Genomic DNA, 23,986 nt, shown 5'->3' with positions numbered 1-23,986 from the left:
CCTCCTTTAATATAACTGGATAGATCCCATCCACCCCAGGTGCCTTTCTTGTGTTTATCTTCAACAATTTCTCCTCCACTTTGCTCTCAGTTATTACAAGATTCTCTAGCTTACTGCTAGAGTTGAATACACCTCTGGCATTCCCCTCGCTGAATAACTCCTCATGTGTGAATGTCGATGCAAAATATTCATTTAGTTTGTTAGCTACCCGAGCAGGGTCATCAACAGTTGACCCATCGATCTCAAGTGGACCAATCTGATTCATCCCCTTCCTTCTAGAGTTTACATAAGTAAAGAACTCTTTGCTGTTTTTCTTCGCATCCCTTGCCAAGGATCTCTCGTAATCTGCCTTCGCCTGCCTAACCTCCTTTGTAACTTGGTTACAGATCAACTTGTATCTATCATAGGCGTCCGTGTCACGTGTTAATTTGTATGTATCCCATGCATTTTTCTTCTCTGCCATATGCCTCATTAGTTCATCTGACAACCATTTAGGCCTAAACCTTGAACAATATTTCTTAGTTGGTATGTAAAGCCTAGTAGCTTCCACGATAAGTTCTTTGAATGCTTCCCATTTTGAATTTGCTGTTGGCAATATCATCAGTTGATCCCACTGTATAGAATTTAAATACTGTCTCAGTCCATTGTAGTCGCCTTCACGAAAGCAATACCCCTTCCCTTTACCCCTAATGGTAGTTACCTCTTTGAGTAACTCCCACTTCAGCACACTGTGATCACTGCCACCAAGTGGTTCATTTATCTGCAGATTCTTAATGCATGAAGAATCACTACTGATAATCAAATCAAGAGTATTACTCCCTCTAGTTGCCTCCCGAACATGCTGATGTAGAAAACAAGAGGGAGAATATAACCTGAGCAGACTTCAGTGGGTTGATTTTTAGATTGAAGTTTGCCAGGTACTATTCTAGATCCTTAAGTTGGGAATTGATCCTGTTGCTGAGCTGAACGGGGTTGTCGCCAGGGTTAATTTGAGTCAGCAGTTGGAGGTCATCGGCATAGCATAGGAGACCATTCGTTGAGGCAATAATGGGCACGATGATAGCTGTGAACAGGACACCCCCCCCTGTGGTACTCCAGCAGTAATGTCACAGGATAGGGTTTGATGTTACCGATGGAGAATAAGTACCCTGTGACAGAGAAGAGATTCTAAAAAGCACAGCATATCACCTTATTACTGGTCAATTAATGACCTGGTATACCACATATCTTGTGGTGATTGCGACTCGTCTTACCAAGGTTCGACGCCGTTTTCTCTGAATATTCGTGTTAATCAACATGCAGCCTCGGTTCGTGCTTCTCGTTCAGAAGTGTCAGAATTAGCCTTTCACGCCGTTAACAAAAAACATACATTTTATTTTATTAGGCCAAAATTTATTTAACGAGGCGTTAAAGTGATTTTTAATTGTGCCAAATTGATTTTTAATTATTTTTTACTCGAATGTAAGATTTTAGATTTTTTCATTTTAATTTCTGGAGAGTATCATACGGAAATGTTTTCCGTACTACATTGAGGTAAACTTCTCTTATTACTGTAAAAATAAAAAAAAAATACTACATAAACTTGACACTAAATTGATTTCTCGGCATTTTACAAAGCGAGTAATGTCGGAGCGCTCATGGCAAAGTTGAAATAGCGTTAAAAGGCATCTCTACAAACGATCCAGCACATGTGACTGCCATTTTACGTGACTGCACACTTAGGGAAAAATGATTTTATATTGAAGACGGATATTGTAGTCTCAGGATAGATTTGCGGAAATTTGTTTTCAGCCAAAGAGTGACTTGGAAATAACTTCTACCTGGTATCGCTGAAGCCGGTACTGTACTTGAATAAATTCAATGAAGGATTAGACAAATTATGAGACGGGATGAAGAGATGAGGTGGACTGTACCATGGACAGTTCTTTTCTGTTTGGCTGATGCTGTATGAGATTGATTCTTTTAGCATTTGCCTGTATAAATTGTAATATTTATCCTAAATTATTCCCTATTCTCCTTGCTCACCTGGCAGTGAGAACGACTACGCTCATATGTGAGTATTGCTTTGGTGAGAGAAATAGACTATAAATAATTGAAAGTTAAAGCTACAGACCTAAATTTAAAAATTTTAAAGTGTGTGTCGTGAAATTTAACTAATTTTTTCCCAGGATGATGTGCAATAAGTTTCACTGCTTTTCTTACTGGTTTAAATTGAAAATTATTCTTAAATTCAACATTTACTAATCATTTTTATAAAAAGAATTATTGTTCACCCACCAGGCGCTAGAGTAGAGTGTGATTGAAGTAAAGAACTCCGGCAGAGCTTATTTTTAGATTTATAAACTAAAGCTTTGTTGAACACTTGATGACCTATTTTCTCGCGTTTAGTACAATTATCATAATGTCTTCTCACATTAGGTGGAAAACGCTCTGGTATGATTCTCGTTAATGATTCGAGGAACCCTTACTCTTTGAAGCTGTCTGCGTGTTAGCACAGTGGTATCGTCGCCATTCTCCCCACACCGAGTGGAAACGGCCCGTGATCGATGACGGGAAGAACTTTAATGGTTTTTTTACACTCCGTGGCTGAGTTAGTCGGTTAGTAGGTAGCAAGGTTCCCACCCCGTTTTTTCAAGGTTCTCTTTTTTCCTCCAGAAAAACAGCAAATCGACCAGAGAATACACGCAATTTACAGACATAATATATATATATATATATATATATATATATATATATATATATATATATATATATGGGCATATATAAGAAATTATAGGTGGCCCTAATATTATAGTTTGAGTTTTTTAGCTATTTGAAACTGCTTTTTGTTCCAGAAAAAAGCAGAAAACTAATCGGAGACCACATGTTATTTACAGACATAATACACATGGTTGGATGAGATTGTTTTCGGTAACCTTAATATGAAAAGTTTTGGTTCTTTTTTTACAACTTGACTCACTGAGGAATGCTTCGGTGGAATTGTTATTTGTGCCAAGCCCATGGGCTGCGTAATCGGTAATATGTGATCAAATACTTGTTTGTACTGTTTTGTTTTCGTTGTTGTTGTAGGGTGAGCTTTAGTAATAGAGGCATGTGATGCAAGCAAGCAAGCGTATGAGCTTATCTAGCCGCAGCGAAAAATAAAAAATTAAAAAAAATAGTAAAAATAATAAATAAATAAAAAAAATAAAACATTCACACAACCATTCCCTCTAAAAGTTTGTCAAATAAGACTCTCTTGGTAAGAAGATCCCTTCACCAATCTTGTTGCCCTTTTCTGTACAACCTGAAGCAAATCAACATCCTTCCTAAAATGAGGCCTCCAGACCTGTACGCAGTGCTCAAGGCATGGCGTGACCATTGCCTTATACAAAGGGATAATCACCTCCTTTTTCCTTAATAGCAAAATTCCTGTATATCATCGAAAAAGCCTCCTCTTGCACCCTGTCTGCATTTCTCAGCAAACTTCATATCTGACTGCACACTTTCCCCCAGGTCTTTTTCATTTTCTACCACCCTAAGTGTAGTACCACACAGTTGGTAGGTTCCTCTGGGTTTTAGGTGCAGCAGCGGCTATGGCCGTGTTGCTCCATGTATCCTGCCTGTAAATTGTGTGTTTGGGGTCGATTTTCTGTTTCTGTAAATGTCTGCGCTTATATCACAGTGGTATCGTCACCGTCCTCCCACACCGGGTGGAAAAGGTCCGGATTCGAATTGCGTCGATGACGCGAGGAACTTTATTGGGCTTTTTTTACTCCGTGGCTGAGTTAGTCGGTCTCAGATGTAGATAACAAGGTTTTTCCCCCAGAAAACTTGGGGTTTTTGTCCAGCAAATAGACAAATCGATTATAGAACACAAGCAATTAACAGACATAAGACACAGCACGGCAGATGAATTTAATTGTTCGGGTGGCCTAAATATAATAGTTTGTTTCTGTGAATACTCTTCAACGGTATTCACAGAGAAGTACACAAAATTCAGGGTGCTACTATTGAGTTATTACATGTGGGGTAAGGAGTACTCTAGTTGTTATTGGATGTCATTGTTTTGTTGAGTTTCTGTGTTTTTACTTTTGATTTTTGCGGAATATTTTTGTTTTTCACCAGAAGTTATTCTTGTTTATTTTTTTCGTCATTTTCTGACGTTCCGAATAGTTACTACTATATAAAAAATAATTAATTTGAACTTTATCCTCGTGTGTTTTTGAATTATTTAGAGCAGGTGTCGCTTTGTTTTGGGAGCAGTTGCCATAGTAAAAACAACGTGTTTAGGATAATTGGTAAGAGTAGTTTACAGTTATTTAGAGAATGAAAACATTATTAGCCTTATTTAGTAGTTATGCAGGTTTGAAGCATCCATTTAAACGCGTGTGCATGTTTGCTATGTGGGGTTTTACCACTCGGCAAACGTTGGGCCTCAGCTAATGTTTGAAATTGATTTATAAGGTCAAACATTTGCTGATGCCAAACGTGGGGGAACTACCATACTGTGAAGAAATATAGTGAGTTTTGCTGTAACTTGCATTTTTGCAACGCGAATTTCCTTCAACGCGACTGATTATTAGGAATAATGCAGTATTTTCGCGTTGGCACATGCGCGATTTCGTCTGCGATAATACCAGGTGAACGAAAACTTGGCACTAAGCTGAATAGCAACCTGCCCAGCAATATATACAAGTTTACGAAGCTTAAAAAATAAATGTCAAATGTGTGAGATCCATAGTTCCCATTTACTGTAGTTGTCTTTGTCAGAGACACACTATTGTCATTCACTGTACGACAGATGGAAGTTTGTTCCAGCAATTAACCAGACGCTGGCTAAAGGTAAATTTCCGCACATCTATTCTACATCTGTCTTTTCTTAATTTGAATTTATGCCCCCTTAGGTTTGTAATCTGAACAAGTGGAAGGATCCCATCAAAATTCAGTGTGCTCAACTCATTCAAGGCCTTATACACCTCAATCAGCTCACTGCGCAGGTGCCTAGTCTCCAGCCACTGCAATTTGCAGAACAAGCCTCTCTTGGTAAGAGGATCCCTTCATTCCCCTCACCAATCTTGTTGCCCTTCTCTGTACATGCTCAAGTAAATCTACATCCTTCCTAAAATGAAGCCTCCAGACCTGTACGCAGTACAGAAGGCGTGGCCTGACCATTGCCTTATACAGAGGGACAATCACCTTCTTCTCCCTGCTAGCAAAATTCCTATATATCATTGACAAAACCCCATGACCTGCCCTGGCAGCCTGTCTGCATTGCTCAGAAAACTTCATATCTGACTGCACAATTACTCCCAGGTCTTTTTCATTTTCTACCACCTTAAGTGTAGTACCACACAGTTGGTACGTTTCTCAGGGGTTACTTCTACATATGCAGTACTTTGCATTTGTCAAGGTTAAACTTCAGTTGCCACTTCTTAGCCCATCTGCCCAAATTATCTAGATCCTGTTGCAGTAGCACACTGCCATTACTGTCATTAACAACCCTGCCAACCTTTGTATCATCTGCAAACTTCGACATTAAGCCTGATATACCTTCATCAATATCATTATTAATAAATATACAAAACAACAGTGGACCCAACACCGAACCCTGTGGGACTCCACTAATAACATTAGTCCACGAAGAGCAGCACCCATTGATTACCACCCTCTGTCTTTTCCCACTTAACCATCCTTTTATCCATTTTAGCAACTTACCCTTAATACCATTCTGCTCCAATTTGTATAATAGTCTTCCATGCGCAACAGTGTCAAAAGCTTTCCTGAAATCCAAATATATGATATCAAAATTATTTTTTGCATCCAGTTCTTTTGTAACCACATAATATCCTATCAAATTTGTCAGACAAGACTTTCCCTTAACAAACCCATGCTGTGTCTGAATTATTGCTGCAGTCTTGTCTAGATGATCCTGCAATGCATCTTTAACCAGTGACTCCATTATTTTACCCGGAACAGAAGTTAAACTAACTGGTCTGTAATTACTCGTGTCACCCTTCGATCCCCCTTTGTGAATTGGGGATACATCTGCACATCTCCAGTCCATGGGAACCTCCCCTAAGTCCAAGGATGCTCTCATAATTATGGCTGAGGGCTTGCTTAGTTGCTTTTCCGCCTCCTTTAATATAACTGGATAGATCCCATCCACCCCAGGTGCTTTCCTTATGTTTATCTTCAACAATTTCTCCTCCAGTTTGCTTTCAGTTATTACAAAATCATTAAGTATCCTGCTACAATTTGATGCTTGGAGCTTAGGGAGACTCTCTTTAAAAATTACAGCTGTGAGTTGCAGGCTCCGAAAAACCGATAAGTGTTTGCCTTTTTATTTACATAATTGTTATTTTATATTATACTTAATACGTAGTCTTATGGTTATAGTTACGCTGGTGATTTTAATTTAGATAAACAGTTTTTGTAGATATACGTAATACTTAATATACGTAAAACCGTTATTTCGTTCGAATCTTGCAACCAATGTTTTTGTATATAGTGGTAGGGAATTCAAATTTTTAATTGAGGTAGTTAGGTAGCTCTAACGTATAATTTATAGAGTAATACACTTCACTGTTTCTATTAGATAGCGTAGTATTGACTGATGGTTTGCACTTGGTCATCACGCAACACAGTGGCAACCCCCAAGGCAGAATGCGCTGGTCCCACAGGAACTAGTAGTTGTTGGTGACTCTATTGTCTGGGAAACGGGAAACATGCTTTGTAAAAAGGACAGGTGGTACAGAACCTGGGTATGTCTGGCAGGGGTAAAGGTTGATGACGTAGAGCGGATATCATCTTTTAAGGGCACAAAAGGTGATATAGTTGTACACGTTGGCACTAATGATATTAGGAGTAGGAGACCTACAGAATTACTTAACAAGTACAGGTCACTGTTGAACAAAAGCCGAGAATTAGGGTTGAATTTGAAAGTGTCTGCAATTCTGCCCAGAGATGATAGAAGGGAGTATATGATGAGAGCCTTGTCGATCAATTCAGCCCTGGAAAGAATGTGCAAGGCTCAAGGGGTAGAATTTTTTTCAGCCTGGACTGTACTTGTTAACAGGAGAGACTTTCTATAGGAATGGAATACACTTAAATAGAAAGGGTGGAAGAATATTTGCTGATGCTATCGAGGCAGTGTTAGGTGGGTCGGAAAATTGATAGCTTGCGGGGATACAAGGACTAATAGTTTGAAGCTGTAATTTTTAAAGAGCATAAGCGGAGGAGCACATTTCTGGAGGTCATTACCTTAAAACAACAATTGGCACACTATGGTCATAGTTGCCGATGCGCTCAATACTTCCTAAAACAAACAAGCAAACCTTAACACAATAAAAATTCGCAGTCCCCTATTTATTGGGCTTTTCTGTTAGTGCAATTTGTGATTATAAACGGGTAGTAAAACTATCTGCATTTGCGATAATACCGATACTGGACTTGTGTGGGTTTTTACGTTATTATGGGAAAATGTGTTTCCCCTTCCATGAAATCTTCAATCATATAAAAAACATAAATACATTTTCAGAATCTTCCCTTCATTCCTATTTTTTAAGCTTCGTAAACTTGCCTCACTTGTGCAATTTATACATCCCGTTATTGATTGCTTATCTTTTTTACTGTTTTAAATTTTACAATCCAAAAAAAAGAAAATGTTAGTGAAGAAATATCAATCAAACAAAACATATCTTGTCAAGGTAAAGTGTTATTTTTACTGTAATATTTATATATTATTAGAAATTTAAGGTATTTAAACCTGTGTTATCAATTTTATTGGGTCTCTAACTTTTTTTAGTGTTTTACTTACCAGATTGAACTTTTTATTTGAGTGCTCTGCCCCTATCCCTATTTTTCCCATAAGCCCTATTGTTTTTAATGTGTGAAATACCATAACATGGAGATTTTTAGGAAATTTTTAGGAACACACGTACCCCGTTTTAGCAGAACTGAGTATACCCTTGCGGGAAGCTACCATACACTTAAATAGAAAGGGTGCAAGAATATTTGCTGATGCTATCGAGGCAGTGTTAGGTGGGTCGGAAAACTGCTAGCTTGGGGGGAGACAAAGACCAATAGATTGACAGTAGCCACTGGCAGAGGTGAAAGAGATTCTTGCACTGCTTCTATTAGAATGAGCAGAAGCCTGGAAAACAAGATGCATGGTATTTCAGAGACTGCTGGGAGCCATTTCGGTACAAGTAAACACATGGGTTGTGTTAGGGTAGCTAAGAATAGAAACAGGTGCAGGTATACTTGCGTGTACACCAATGCTAGGAGTTTAGTAAATAAATTTGATGAATTTGAGGTATTGCTCAAAACATCAAAGGCAGATATTGTTGGGATATCAGAGACGTGGTGTCACACAGATATAAGGGATGCAGAACTGCAATTTGGGGAGTACAACATCTACAGAAAGGATAGACAGGATAGGAAGGGGGGAGGGGTTATGCTATTAGTTAAGAAACACATAAAAACCAAGGAAGTGAAGCCAGTCGACATCGCCGGACAGTGCAGTGTTGAGTCAGTTTGGTGTGACATAAGCATTGGGAGATCAAAATTGAGAGTAGGAGTGTGCTATAGGCCTAATGACTCTGATGAGTATAATAAGGAACTGTACAGGGAAATAGAGTGGGCCAGTAAATCAGAGAGTCTTATAATGGGAGATTTTAATTTCCCAGATATTGACTGGAATTTGGGGGCTGGTTACTCACACACTAGCAGGGCTTTTGTGTATTTATTGGATGATTGTTTTCTACATCAGCATGTTCGGGAGGCAACTAGAGGGAGTAATACTCTTGATTTGATTATCAGCAGTGATTCTTCATGCATTAAGAATCTGCAGATAAACGAACCACTAGGTGGCAGTGATCACAGTGTGCTGAAGTGGGATTTACTCAAAGAGGTAACTACCATTAGGGGTAAAGGGAAGGGTTATTGCTTCCGTAAAGGTGACTACGACGGACTGAGACAGTATTTAAATTCTATACAGTGGGACCAACTGATGATGTTACCAACAGCAAATTCAAAATGGGAAGCATTCAAAGAACTTATCTTGGAAGCTACTAGGCTTTACATACCAACTAAGAAATATTGTTCAAGGTTTAGGCCAAAATGGATGTCAGATGAACTAATGAGGCATATGGCAGAGAAGAAAAATGCATGGGATACTTACAAATTAACACATGACACAGAAGCCTATGATAGATACAAGTTGATATGCAACCAAGTTACAAAGGAGGTTAGGCAGGCAAAGGCAGATTACGAGAAATCCTTGGCAAGGGATGCAAAGAAAAACAGCAAAGAGTTCTTTACTTATGTTAACTCTAGAAGGAAGGGGATGAATCAGATTGGTCAACTTGATATTGATGGGTCAACTGTTGATGATCCTGCTCAGGTAGCTAACAAACTAAATGAATATTTTGCATCGACATTCACACATGAGGAGTTATTCAGCAAGGGGAATGCCAGAGGTGTATTCAACTCTAGCAGTAAGCTACAGAATCTTGAAATAACTGGAAGTAAAGTGGAGGAGAAACTGTTGAAGATAAACACAAGAAAGGCACCCGGGGTGGATGGGATCTATCCAGTTATATTAAAGGAGGCAGCAAAGGAAGTAAGCAAACCCTTAGCCATAATTATGAGAGCTTCCTTGGACTCAGGGGAGGTACCCATAGACTGGAAATGTGCAAATGTGACCCCAATATACAAAGGAGGATCAAAGGCTGACACAAGTAATTATAGACCTGTGAGCTTAATTTCTGTTCCAGGAAAATTAATGGAGGCACTGGTTAAAGAAGCACTGCAGGATCATTTAGACAAGACTTCAGTTATAGCTCAGACACAGCATGGTTTTGTTAAGGGGAAGTCTTGCCTGACCAACTTGATTGGATATTATGATGCAGTCACAAAAGAACTGGATGCCGGGAATAACTTTGATATTATATACTTGGATCTTAGAAAGGCTTTTGATACTGTTGCACATGGAAGACTGCTACACAAATTGGAGCACTGTGACATTGGAGGCAAATTGCTGCTATGGATAAAGGGGTGGTTGAGGGGGAGAAGACAGAGAGTGGTAATCAATGGACACTGCTCATCGTGGACTAATGTTATTAGTGGAGTCCCTCAGGGCTCAGTGTTGGGTCCATTATTGTTTTCTGTATTTATAAATGATATTGATGATGGTATATCAAGCTTAATGTCCAAGTTTGCAGATGATACAAAGGTTGGCAGGGTTGTCAAGGATACTACTGACACTATGCTACTGCAACAGGATCTGGAAAGATTGAGCAGATGCGCTGAGAGGTGACAAATGAAGTTTAACATTGACAAATGTAAAGTACTGCATATGGGAAACAGCAACCCCAGAGCAACGTATCAACTCTGTGGTACTACACTGACAGTGGTAGAGAATGAAAGGGACTTGGGGGTGGTTGTGCAGGCAGATATGAAGTTCTCTGAGCAGTGCAGACGGGCTGCAAGAGTAGCTCATGGAGTATTGTCAATGATATACAGGAATTTTTCCAGCAGGGATAAGGAGGTGATTATTCCATTGTATAAGGCAATGGTAAGGCCACACCTAGAGTACTGTATACAGGTCTGGAGGCCTCATTTCAAGAAGGATGTAGAGCTGCTGGAACGAGTACAGAGAAGGGCAACAAGATTAGCGAATGGAACAAAGGGGTGCTCTTACGAAGAAAGGCTTAAGTTTTGCAAATTACAGTGTCTGGAGACTAGGCACCAGCGAGGTGATCTGATAGAGGTGTATAAAGCCTTGAATGGTTTAAGCATGCTCAATGCTGATGGGATTCTTCCTGTAGCTCAGAAAAATCACCTGAGAGGGCATAAATTCAAATTGAGGAAAGACAGATGTAGGATAGACGTGAGGAAATTTGCCTTTAGCCAGCCGTTGGTTGGTTGGTGGAACAGACTTCCATCCCTTGTGGTGGAGGTTGATAGCCTAAATAAGTTTAAGGCTCAGCTGGACAGGTATTTGGAACGAACAGAGGGGTGAAGTGGAAGTGGGTTTTTTTTTTTTTTTTTTTTTTTTTGGCTGACTTGCTTTCTTGCATCAAATGCCTCTACTAATGCTAATGCTAATATTGACAGCGCCGCTGCCTCAGGTGAGGCAGTTGGACGATGGCTGTTATAGTATCATGTGGGGTTTCGGTTGCCCAAATTTATACTTTCGGCTCTAGTGGTATCTCTGCCTATAGTAATGTATATGAAATTATCTGTTTTCTGCATGAAACTTCAGTTTGGGGTTGGTCTTTATAATCTGGTACTTCTTCCAATTGATCGTTGCGAGTAGCAGTGATGACATGCCTAGCCCACTCTGATTAGTCTTATTTATCCCACCAGGCCGCTGTTTTAAAGTTAGAAAACAAATTCCCAATTTTAAAACAGCGGCGGGAGGTTGGGAATAAACACCCTAACCAAAAAAAAAAAAAAAAAAAGTAAATGTTCATATTTATACTCTGGCACGACCACCAGATCAGTGGAGTTTATACAGATCATCAATACAAATGTTAGCATTAGTAAAGGCATATGATGCAAGAAAGCAAGCTTATGCAGCATCAGCCAAAAAAAAAAAAAAAACCCACTCCCATTTCACTCCTCCATTCGTTCGGAATACCTGTCCAGGCTGAGCCTTAAATTTATTTAGGCTATTAACTTCCACAACAACACATTAATCTTATTTAGTTGTTGTGGGCTTGAACTGTGGCCCTGTAATAGAGCACATGCTACTGTATTTTTGCTCCTGACCACTAGGCTATGTCAGGCCTACCACTGCACACAAAACATGTCAATCACTGCTATTTGCAATGGTCTATTGGAAGGGGTACCAGATTGTAAAGACTAACCAAAAAAAAAAAAAAAAAAACCCTTGAAATTCGTGTATTGAAAGATGTCTGTATATTGAAATTCACATGTTCCACTTTTTTCAGTCTTAAATAAAATTTCAAGACTTGCTTCCCAAAATAGGCTTACTCTCCTCACCATGCACAACATTTGGCCTTTACTGCTTTGAAGGTTAAATTCTTGCTGTGTGGCCAATGGCTGACCAAGTCAACAGTACATCTGTTCACAACATTTCTGTTGAGAATAGACACATTTTTATATATATAGGGTGGCCACTGAAAGACTGAAGGGTTTGAAAAAGTCATAACTTGTTCATTTTTAATCTTTTTTATTTTCTTTTTTTACAGGTTATAGAGCATCCCTTGGAGATTAAAATGTAGCCACTGAAAGACTGACCACCCTTTTAGAATCTTCTGAAGCGATGTTCTGGCGATGCCTAGTTGAGTGTCGTCGCTCTACCTGAGCGACGACAGGTAGAGGCAGATGGATCCTCAAGGACACTCTGCCGTACAGCTTCCACCGCTGCTTCAGTGCGCACAGTGCACTTGGGACCTCTTCCCGGAAGATCGCCGACTGATCTAGTTCTTTCAAACCGGGCGATTAGGTTCCGAATCATGTTATCGCTAGGAGGACTTTAAAATATTGCCGGTATTTTCTCTGAGTTTCAATAATTGATCTTTCACTGGAATAGAAAAACCCAACGAGTTTTACTCGTTGCTGGACATCATACGTAGCCATTTTAATCTCCAAGGGATGCTCTATAACCTGTAAAAAAAGAAAATAAAAAATATTAAAAATTAACAAGTTATGACTTTTTCAAACCCTTCAGTGTTTCAGTGGCCACCCTGTATAAATGAAAATTCCTTTTGTTAATTTTCCTTGCTGCTTTAGATTTGATTGGATCTTGTGATATAAAGATAAATTGGCCATTGTAATCACTGTTCATTGTGGTACCTTCTAAAAATGTTAAACCAGTAATATTTCTTCACAGTCGCAAAAAATCATGGCTTAAATCATTCCTATTAACAGTTGCGTATGGAGTATTTATAAGCAGAGCTATAACTAGGGTACAAGTGGGAAATGCCCCAGGTGCAGAATACCTACTTATGGCACTTTGGTAGGGCTAACACTTTTTCCATTGTTTCAATTGGATTTTGATTGCAAGATCCTGATGATGAATTCCTGCCCCGTTACCAGTAACAGTCTTAACAATAGATTTTTGGGTTTTGCATTGAAAAGAGCCAAAAGCTCAGTGAACTCAACACTTGTATGCTACAATCATCCCCTGCCCTGAGATACCTTGTGTTCAAGATATATAACCCACACTTTGTAACCTCACCTCATATAGATGCTCCTCTAGTATCTCCTCTAGATGAGTTGCCTTCTTTTGACTCTTTCAAGAGCTAAATGTCTTTTCTGAAATGTGACATCCAAACTTGAATATGCTATTCCAAATGCAGTTTTTGTTGACTTGATTCTTTATGTTTACCCTTATTCTGACATTTGTGCCTGATTGTATCAAAACATGTCTCTTTTCCTTCAACCATGCCACATAGTGTTCAAGTCACCCTTGGGTTATTGTTTTCCATATATAGAATCATACTTTTAGCAATAGCATTAAAACATATTAGCCTAGAGCAAATTATAGGCAGAAGCAAAAACACCAATGGAACACAATAGTGTAAAAAGGCAACACAGAACATGAGCGAGCAGGTTTTGAGAACAAGTGGAGAAATGGCATCAGGGCTTTGAACTTTCTTGGCATCAAGCATGTTTAAAATTCTCCTGCCATTCTTTTGACAGAAGACCACAGGAGACATTGGGTGGAGTGTACTGGGTATGTTAGGAAGAAGTTTACCAAGAAGTAACTATCAGGTGTTATGATAGATAGTTGCAATGTAACTATCAGGTGTTAAGAGGTGGGAGTATAGATGGACAGAAGGTGTGGCCAATAGCTTTGGCATGAGATCAGAATGCTCATTACCATTTAACAAAAACTTTTACAGTTATAAGCTTAAGGAAAGGCAGGAAATGAACCTGGAGATTTGGATACAAGCTTATGATGTTGCAGTATGCAAATATGCATCTTAAACTTACGATGTAAGTTTAAGATGCATATTTGCAACATCTTAAACTTGGCTGTTTAAGACGTTGCAATATGCAACATCTTATAAACAGCCTTAGCATATATATTAGAAAGACAAGGTTTAAGGCGAAATGTGGAATAAAGGATATTCCATACAAGAATAATTTCACTGACATGATCTGAGCTAACATTAGGATCAGGAGATATAAAACAGTAATACAGCCAAGGAAAAGTCATAAACCATCCATTTTACATTCTTGTAATTCCAAACAACACAAGGCTGAGAATTGCCATTAGAGATTTGTGGTACTACCCGGTCTTCATTGGAGAAGATACTATCACCAAGTTGTGATCTGAGGTTTCTAGAGAACCATTCATCTTGCCTGTGTACTTCAAATATGGTTGTTCATGCAAAAAAGAACACGTGTTTTTGGTGTGTAATTAGAATTGTCTGGTATTTTATTAGATAATAAACCAGCTGAGTGAGGTCATTAGTAATTGCAAAAATGTCAGCATTTTCATCAGCTGGGTCCATGAAACTAGAAAATGGAAGCCAGCTGGAGTTGTAAACGTTAAATCATCAAGGATAATTACCTGACTGTTAGGAAAGTTAAATTGGAAAAAGTTGAGTTTCAAAGAAAGAAGGTAGAAGTATTTTAAGTCAGGGGAGGTCAGAAAGAGGTTATTCCAAATTAGGAAGTCTCTGACAACGAAGAGCTGACATATGTATCATATCACCTTTGAAGCAAAAGGAATCATAAAGTGAATAATTAGGGAAAAAAATTAGTAATGGTAGAAGTAACTATTAATTGGGATTCTGTGAGTAAAAAATAAGTGGGGCTTGGTAAACTAAGTGGAAATGGACATCATTGAAATTGGAACTAAAACCACATATATTTATGAAATGAATGAGCAAGTTTTTGGGAAGTTTAGATCTTTTTCAGATAAGTATGTTTATTAGTTTGACTATTCATGATGCATTTAGTAGATGAAGTAAAAGAAGAGGAGGTGGGACATTACAGTATATGAATTAATTAAATTTTTGGATATGATATATATATATAGCTGAATATACCTAGCTCCTTGACATAACATGGACTCGACAGTGTACCCCACATACACACACAGTACTTCTCCAGTCATTGGCTGGCAGAGTAGTGACAGCAGGGTTATATATAGCTGATCCAGATGCTTCCCAAAAGGTTACCTATAGATTTATTGCAGGGACTATCTAGCAGCCAGCTTGAAAAAAACCACTTTGATCCCTGCTTATGTTTATCGTACCTGGGCGGTCAGTCATTGGCTGGCAGAGTAGTGACAGCAGGGTTATATATAGCTGATCCAGATGCTTCCCAAAAGGTTACCTATAGATTTATTGCAGGGACTATCTAGCAGCCAGCTTGAAAAAAACCACTTTGATCCCTGCTTATGTTTATCGTACCTGGGCGGTCAGTCATTGGCTGGCAGAGTAGTGACAGCAGGGTTATATATAGCTGATCCAGATGCTTCCCAAAAGGTTACCTATAGATTTATTGCAGGGACTATCTAGCAGCCAGCTTGAAAAAAACCACTTTGATCCCTGCTTATGTTTATCGTACCTGGGCGGTCACCTCCATTTTGCTAGATGCAGTGTTTTGGGACTGCCGTTAAAGTGCACGGAAAGTCATTCCACTTGATTCACATGTAGCACCTGATATCGTTTCTGTCAGCATTTTAGACTCCAAGATAGCAAGCCTTAGCTTCTCATACTTGAATTAATGTTTGAGACAAGGCTCAGGGGCCAAGTTTTTTAGTTTACTCGGTCCATTTAAAGTCTTAAGCACTTCAGTCAGTCTTAAGCACTTATGTCAAGGAGCTAGGCATTTCCCATGTTTCTAACCATGCAGTTTGCAAAACTGAAGTCATTCTTGATAAGGGTACTCTTTTGTGCCCCTGGCTAATGTTGTTAATATTCTCTGCACATGCCCAAGTGATCCATATCTTTCTAAAACAAGGTCCAGACCTGTATACAGTTCTCAAGATTTGTAATAACCATTGCTTTATACAACAGGATGGTCATTTCCTTGTCTCTGTTGGCAAAATTCCTGCATATGACAGAACCCCATGAGCTCTTCCAGCAACCTGTCTGCATTGCTCAGAAAACTTCATGTGGACTGTACAATTACCCCTAGGTCTTTTTCATTCTCCACTACTTTGAGTGTGGTACTACCCAATAAGACCACCAGTCACCTTTCAAATGCAAAATCTCATCCCTTATCTTTTGCAATAGTTATATCTCTAAGTAAATCCCACATCAATACACTGCATGAGGAGGGAAGTGCATAATTTGTATTTTGTTATCTATTTTTTTTTTCAGCTGGTGCAGCTAAAGCCTGTGCCATTTTTGCACTATGCTAATACTAATATTTGTAAAGTTAAAATCCCATATTATATGACACAGGTAGGCAACCTTTATAAATGGCAGGCCAAATAGAATGTCTGTGAGGTACATGTGGGCCAAATTTTTTTAGCTATCCATCATTTTTAGGATTATTAAAATGATGAATAATGAAAAGTTTTCATAAACAGTTTTGTTATTTATTGTAATATTTATACATATTTGTACATATAATTAATTTTATTAATAAGAAAAACAAAATACAAATTCAAGATAAAATTATAAAAATACAATTATAGTAATAAAATGCAAATACAATTCCAGTAACAAAAATTGCAGTATTTTATTTTTATAAAATTTAATGAGAGATTAGAGTTTTGAGATTAGAGAAATATAAACTTTTTAAAATAGGGTTTTCTCTTATTATATTGTTAATATAATTTCTTCCAGTGATGTCATTGGAAGAAATATACAAGATAATTCAATTAAAAGGCATTAGGATCTTTCTCATTTATTTTATTTTTTCTTGCTTATCATTTAACTTTATAATTATCATAATTTTGTTCTTTAAAAGATGTAATGTATAAGAAGTTATTGGCAGTGTAAAATTTTAATACTGAATCAGTGTTAGCAATCGATTGAGTATTAAAATTTTTCTAAATATGGAAAGCATTGTTTTTTTTCTGAAACAGAAGCTGCCAAAATTTGTTGTGAAATTTTTTGAATCATCATTAAATGAAGTGTACTTATATGTTATGTATATGAAGAATAATTAAGTAGTACTGTAACGAAATACATGAGGACCCAAAGGCTTTACTCAATCATATTTTACAGAACTTCTTTTTATACTTTGATTGATAAAAATCTTTGCACATTAAATTTACATAAAATAATGGCATTACTGGTTTTATGTCCAGACAGTTTCAGATATCTAACACTGACGGGATGATGTAGCGATGTAAACACTTTAATTAATGTGGTGTGCTAATACTCTATTCCAGGAAAATAAATTTTCCAAGAAAACATAAATAGTTTCAAGCATGACTAATAGTGGATTATAAATTAAAAAAATCTTTTAAATTAATCTGAGAACTCTATGCCACTGTGGCAGAGCTGGGGTTTGATGACCAATTATAATAATTTCCAAAAATATTCTTTCAACGTTTCCATTGTGCCCAGCAACCAACTGCGACAAGATCTCTCTTAAGTCAACATCACTGCTCTCTTCTAAAATTAAATATTTAAGGAAAGAAAGCTGAATAGACTACATTTCTTCAATTTGAAATTCCATAGCGATAATATTTTTATACATATTTGGTAGTCCCTCCCAAATTGGTATATTTTTTTAAAAGCATCCATTCACTGAATTTATCAAAGAATTCAGCCTATTTTTCTAGGTTATCTACTTAGAAGATGTTTCATATGTATCAAATATTTCACCTTTAAGTGATATCATTTCTTCACAAGCAGAATTTGTGATCAGTTAATTCTAAAAGCAATTAAAAGGGAAAAAAACTTTTCTTGAATGCATAATTTAAGCACTCCAACTGATGTATATAACTCATGACCTACATCATACAATTTTTGGAACATTAAATTTTTAGTAATTGCCCACTAAAAGCACATAAAAGACTTCTATATAATATGATGTGAATACACCATAGTTTGCCCATAAATTTAACTACATAAGTAGTGTAAAGGCATCATTTGATACACACTGATATTATATAGTTAATTTCAACCCATAACTTATTATGCATTGTACATAATATTGAAATATAAATGGAAGTTTTAAATTTTTGGCAAAAATGGTTTCCAATGTGCACATCCAAATAAGTTGCATTCAAAAGAAAATTGGATGATCTGATGAGCGGTTGTATATTATTTTAGAAAGCTAGTTGGTGCTGGAGACGGCTCGTGCAAGTCGATTGTTAAATTTTCAAAAGAGCCAGTTGTTAAACTGACAATGGCTATAAACCGAAGAGCGGCATGTGCTTCGATCCACAATGGCTAGCGGTATTTGGGTGATAAAGTTGTATAGTGGACCCCCACTTTACAATTGGTTCACTGTACGATCAAATCACTTTACGATGGACTCTCCATAATAAAATACTGTTCACTCACAATATGTAGTAAGCGCCATCATCGTGATCACATATGCTAATTTAATTTTAATTCTATTAAACGGCAATTCTAATAAGCAAAAATAGGAGGAATATTATCCACAGGCTATAAAAGTAAAGATATAAAGCACAAATTTACACTTTATTACCTTACCAGTTAACAAAATAAATGATACGTGAAAATTATTTTCCACAGGTTAGCAAAATAAAGAGCAATTTACGCTTACGTACATAGCTTAATTAATACCATAATATGTATATACTCATACTAAATAATTGATATTTCTGTTCACTAACATTTTTTGGGGGGGTTGTAAAATTTGAAACAATAAAAAAGATAAGCAATCAGCAACAAAGAACACAACACACACATATTGCAACTAACACGATATGCTCAAGTGAGATATGTAGTAATGAGTTTACAAAGTTTAAAAAATGAAAATGAAGAGAAGATTATAAAAATTTATTTATATTATTGAAGATTTCATGGAATTGGACACATTTCACCATAATAGCGTAAAATCCACACAATTCCAGCTATTGGTATTATGGAAAATGCAGTAAAATCGAATTTACTATCCATTTATAATAGATCGCACTAGCAGAAAAACTCCGATAAACCAGAAACTGCAAATTTTTTATTGTTTTTTGGTAGTGACTTCCAGAAATGTGACACCATCAGCATTTTTTATCTTTTTTCTTTTTTAAATTTGTATAATGTTTTAATGTTTATTCCGGTATATAAGATGCATCACAATTTTACGGCGAATTTTTTTCAAATAAAAGGTGTGTGGTATATACTACGGTATTCAGTATTCTATATAAAACTAATACAATTTCCATTATAAAAATGACCTTTTAGAGAGATAAATAGATTTTTTTATATATAGCGAAAATTTCAGTTTCCGAGGTCTTGGAACAAATAACCAAAAAAATGTTATTGGGTTCACATGGTATTTTCATGATATGATGGTGTCGCTGGAACAGATCAATATCATGAAGTGAGGGTCCACTGTATATGGTGACAAAGAAAATTCAGACAGGGCACGCTTATTTTGGCACCCTTTGTGCTTCCTTTTGCCTGCCCCCTTCCTTGCACGGTAGCCTGTGTAGGGATTATCTCCGCTAGCAATTTTGCAGGAATATTATTTCCAACAAACATCTGCTTAATTTTGCGAGGACAACTTCTTCTTAAGGTAATGACATTCCTGTGCTTGATGTTTGTCGCATATTTCGCATTTCTAGAATTGCGTGAACCTGATAAGGTCAAAAATAAGCAGATGTTTTCTGATAATGGATTCATTTATACTTTTGGGGGGGGGTTGTAATTCTCACAAAGGGTGAAACCACTGTGTAGTTTCCAAAGAGGATGGGTGTTGTCAAAAAAGGGCAAGCCAGTTGTTAAAAATTTACCAGGACCCCACTGGCAACTAACCTTTCATTCATTCTTTAAACGAATTGACCCATTGCAAAAAATTGCCCCCCCCCTCCTCATTTCTCCATTTGAAAAATTAGTCATCGAAAGCAACAGTATTACTCGTGTATGTTTTATTTCAATAAATTTTTAAGTAACCTAAGTTTTAATGTCATTTATCATAGTGTAATATGTATTGATAAAAATTAATATGAAATTGGCTTAAGTATTGGTAGTTTATAGTTTTTATGGAACCTATCCTTGAATGTTATATGAAAATATACATGCTACAGTACTCATTTTAGTTGTGTGCTGTTTTTTCAGAATGTATGTTGCACATTATAGCAGGTCAAGCTGTATACACAAGGTAAAAAAGTAGCTTCACATTTGTTGCCATATAATTTTATTTACATAGAAGAAAAATTATACTTGGTGAAAATTAGTATGAACTCAGAATTACAGTCTAACAGTTATGATATTTCAATGACTTCAGCAATATCATGACACACATCCCAATCATAATAACTTCTTGCTGGATGCACTGCAATGTGGTGAGTTTAACTATTTCGAGTGCTGCAGTGATCCTCCTCTGGGCCTCAAAATGAGGTTCAGCGAATGCATCAGCTACAGAATGTGACTCTTCGACCTACTTATTAGCTTGGAAAGTGGAGGTTCAACTTCTGTTTACACTACAGCAGTGCTACAGGTGGCTACTTCAGCAATCAGTAACAAATGAGTATGAAATTCCGACTTTCACTCCATCTATTTTTACCACTGTCAGCACACTTACTGTAGTGAACACATTTGTAATTGTGTTCACTACTGACTGTAGTGAACACATTTACAAACACATAAAATTGAGTGAAGCTACTCTTGATGTACCTGGTATGTACTGTACCTTAATATCCATATCATATTAAGATATGATATGGATATTAAGGTACACCCACCTTATAATATATAAGGTGGTTGTGATAGTTAAATTAAAAAAAAAACCAAAAAAACTTTATTCTAAAACTATATTTGATTTATTAATAATGCATATATTGAATAATGTAATGATCAGTATTTGCCCATGTACTTTGTGCACTTTCTAGATTAATATGCCATTTGATAATAAGCGTATTAATGGACCTGAAAAGACTATTTCTCCATTGCTTTTCATGGACCAAAGATCTAGGCCTCCTTTGGTAAGTTCTAGTTATCACTGTTATATAGCATCTACCACCCCACCATTATTTACAAGTGTGGTCTATGTATATATATGTATATATCAATTTAAATAAATAGTGATGGCACTTAGGAAATAAAAACTGAAAAGATATATATAGTAGGGATACAGAGAAATGAAATTTACTTAAAATTAAGAATCCAAAAGAACAGGGAAAGGTCAAGAAAAAATTTAGTACCAAAATGTTAAAAAATGTGAGTAAAATAGTGTGAAATGTCACATAATTTGAATAAAAATATGTCATAAGCATGGGAATTCCAAGCAGTAGAAATAGAAAAGTAATTAAAATTGATAATGTGGAAGAAAAATAATATCACCTATTGTGCTAAAATTTAAAATATGGTTTGTTTAGCATTATAACCTCTTTCTTTATTTGTGATTTATGAATTGTCTTTTATCTATAATGATATCTGAAGAGTATGGGATTCATGGTTGACATTTCACAATTTTAGACCTCAGCGTACTGAGGTCTAAAATGGTTCTAGTCCCTACATGCCATTTTAAAATTAAATTGGCAAAATGATTTAAAAGTTTGTGGCAGATGGGTGTCTTTTCATTGCTTTAAATGGGAATGTGGGATGTAACTTGTTTCTTAAGTGCTAAAATTCAGTACCATAAGTAAATTTATTGTGTCTATTGTATACCTTACAGCAGTATTGTGTATATATTGTATCCCTACAGCAGCACTTTGAAAACGTGATGGTAAGTACCTTCTTATATTTAAAGCTATCAACTTCAAGGATTCCAGGTTTGCTGGGTAATGTACTAACCATAGTTATCATAACTTTAAAAAATTTAAATTTTTTAATCATAACTAAATATTACAAAATGTTACAAATGATAAGATACTGTTTATATTTTTTTATGAAATATTTACGATGATTGTCTTTTAAAACTTTAGCAATAGAATTAGTGAAAAGTTTCTAATACAAATAGCTTGTAAAGTATTCTTCATTCTATTCAAATTTTAGACCTAGACAACTGATATGAAATAGACTATATTAAAAATTGTTGTTTACCGCATAACTCGAGTTACTATTCTGATTAAAAGTTAAATTATGGCCAAAACATCAAGTTTTAACAGAACTGAACAGGTTGTAATAATGATAATAATCTTTTTGTTTTACAACACCCACTTTTCCAGACTAAATGCAGGAATGAAGTGAGAATGAATGAAAGTAGATATACATTAATCAAATTAGGATAAAAAGAAAAGTGTGTGAGTGAGTGACTGACTGACTCCCTAAACTAATTGCGGCGAAGGTAAAGAAAGCCCACACGAGAAGCACGCAAAAGTCAGTGCCAGTAAAAGTACTTTGCCGTAACAGCATTTGTATTGTTGCTCGCTCAGTAAACATACAGTAGGTGTTATCGATTAGGAGTAGAAATTGAATCCCATGGGAGATTGAAACCCTCCCGAAGTGGAGGGAGTAACCTGACCTTTTTTCTTTAGAATCACTGGTGGACTAGTGGATAAATTGTTTATTAAGAAAAAAAAGGCAAAGGTAAAGGAAGCCCACACGAGAAGCATGGCAAACTTCGAAAAAGTTTGCCTGTGAAACTATGTTACAAACATTTTTTACAACACCAGAACTTCCAATATGACTCTGTTCGTGATTCAATTAGTGATTCTAAAGAAAAAAGGTCAGGTAACCCCACCCCCCACTTCGAGAGGGTTTCAAGCTCCCGTGGGATTCAACTTCTACTCCAGACTGATAACATCCACCGTCTGTTTACCGAGCGAGCAACAATACAAATGCCATTATGGCAAAGTACTTTTACCGGTAAATTTCATCGAACTTTCGCATGCTTCTCGTGTGGGCTTTCTTTACCTTAGCACTAATTGCATATACAATTTCAAACACTTCAAAACAATTTATAACCTTGTGTATGAGCTTTTGCATGCTTCTTGCATGGGCTTTCTTTACCTTAGCCCTAATTGCATATACAAACACTTCAAAACAATTTATAACCTTATGTATGAGCTTGTTCTCATTTCATACAATTTTTGAATCACACTCTCGATAAGATAGCATCTCATACTTTTCAGTTATTTGAGAACAGTAATTTGTTTTTGTGACAGTAGCAGAAAATAATTCTGTGTTTAATATCCTACACTCATAACCACGTAAACTATCAGATCATTGTTATGACACGAACAGTTAGCTGTCATTCTTGAGACAAACTCTGACAATTCAGCAAAAATTTAGTTGCAACAGACTGCTTTGCACTTCGCATATCACATTTATGAAAATAAATTAATAGATTGACTGTACATAGCTGTTTCATATTAATCAATTTAAATCTCTTTGTCTGCCTGGCTAAAATTCAGAATTACTTCTTGACCTAAATGGTTGAAACTTTGCATGAATAATACAGGGGAACTGCTGATTCAGGTTTTACTGTTTATTGATTTTGAGCAATTTGAAGAGGAATTACAAGGGTTGTTCAGTAAAGAATGCTAATAATTTTATTTCCGCAACATGCCTTTTTAATGATCAATATTTTGATGGTTCTTTTCAAAATAGTCTCCATGTCATGAAATGCACTTTCGCTTTAGCGGCATATGATGCAAGAAAGCAAGCTTATACCGCATCGGCCAAAAAAAAAAAAAAAAACCACTTCCCATTTCACCTATCCATTCAATTCATTCCAAAAGTTTGTCCAGTTCTTCCTTGAATTTATTTAAGCTGTCAACTTCCACAATGACAGATGAAAGTTTCTTCCAGCAATCAACCACTCACTGACTAAAGGCAAATTTCTGCACATCTATTCTGCAACTGTCTTTCCTCAATTTGAATTTATGTCCCATCAAGTGCATAATCTCAGCAAGAGGAAGAATCCTATCAGCATTTAAATTGCTCAAACTCAAGCCTTATACACCCCAATCAAATCGTCTTGC

The 23,986-nt window shown here is 36.6% G+C and overlaps 1 protein-coding gene across 1 annotated transcript in view; it reads left to right on the top strand.

The window, feature by feature from the left end:
* The first annotated feature begins 4,452 nt into the window (after positions 1 to 4,452).
* Positions 4,453 to 23,986, top strand: part of LOC150084412 (exosome complex component MTR3-like) — a 251,761-nt gene continuing 232,227 nt past the window's right edge. Inside the window, exons 1-2 of the mRNA XM_090376220.1 lie at positions 4,453 to 4,502; positions 20,951 to 21,043. Coding sequence (XP_090232346.1) covers positions 20,957 to 21,043 — 87 coding nt within the window. The 5' untranslated portion in view covers positions 4,453 to 4,502; positions 20,951 to 20,956. The remainder of the gene's footprint in view (positions 4,503 to 20,950; positions 21,044 to 23,986) is intronic.

This window comes from Mastigoproctus giganteus, chromosome 6, assembly GCF_048544385.1.
Source record: "Mastigoproctus giganteus isolate SK-2022 chromosome 6, ASM4854438v1, whole genome shotgun sequence".
Lineage (NCBI taxonomy): Eukaryota > Metazoa > Arthropoda > Arachnida > Uropygi > Thelyphonidae > Mastigoproctus > Mastigoproctus giganteus.
Note: the sequence above shows the minus strand (reverse complement) of the source record. Positions and strands in the feature narration are given on the sequence as shown.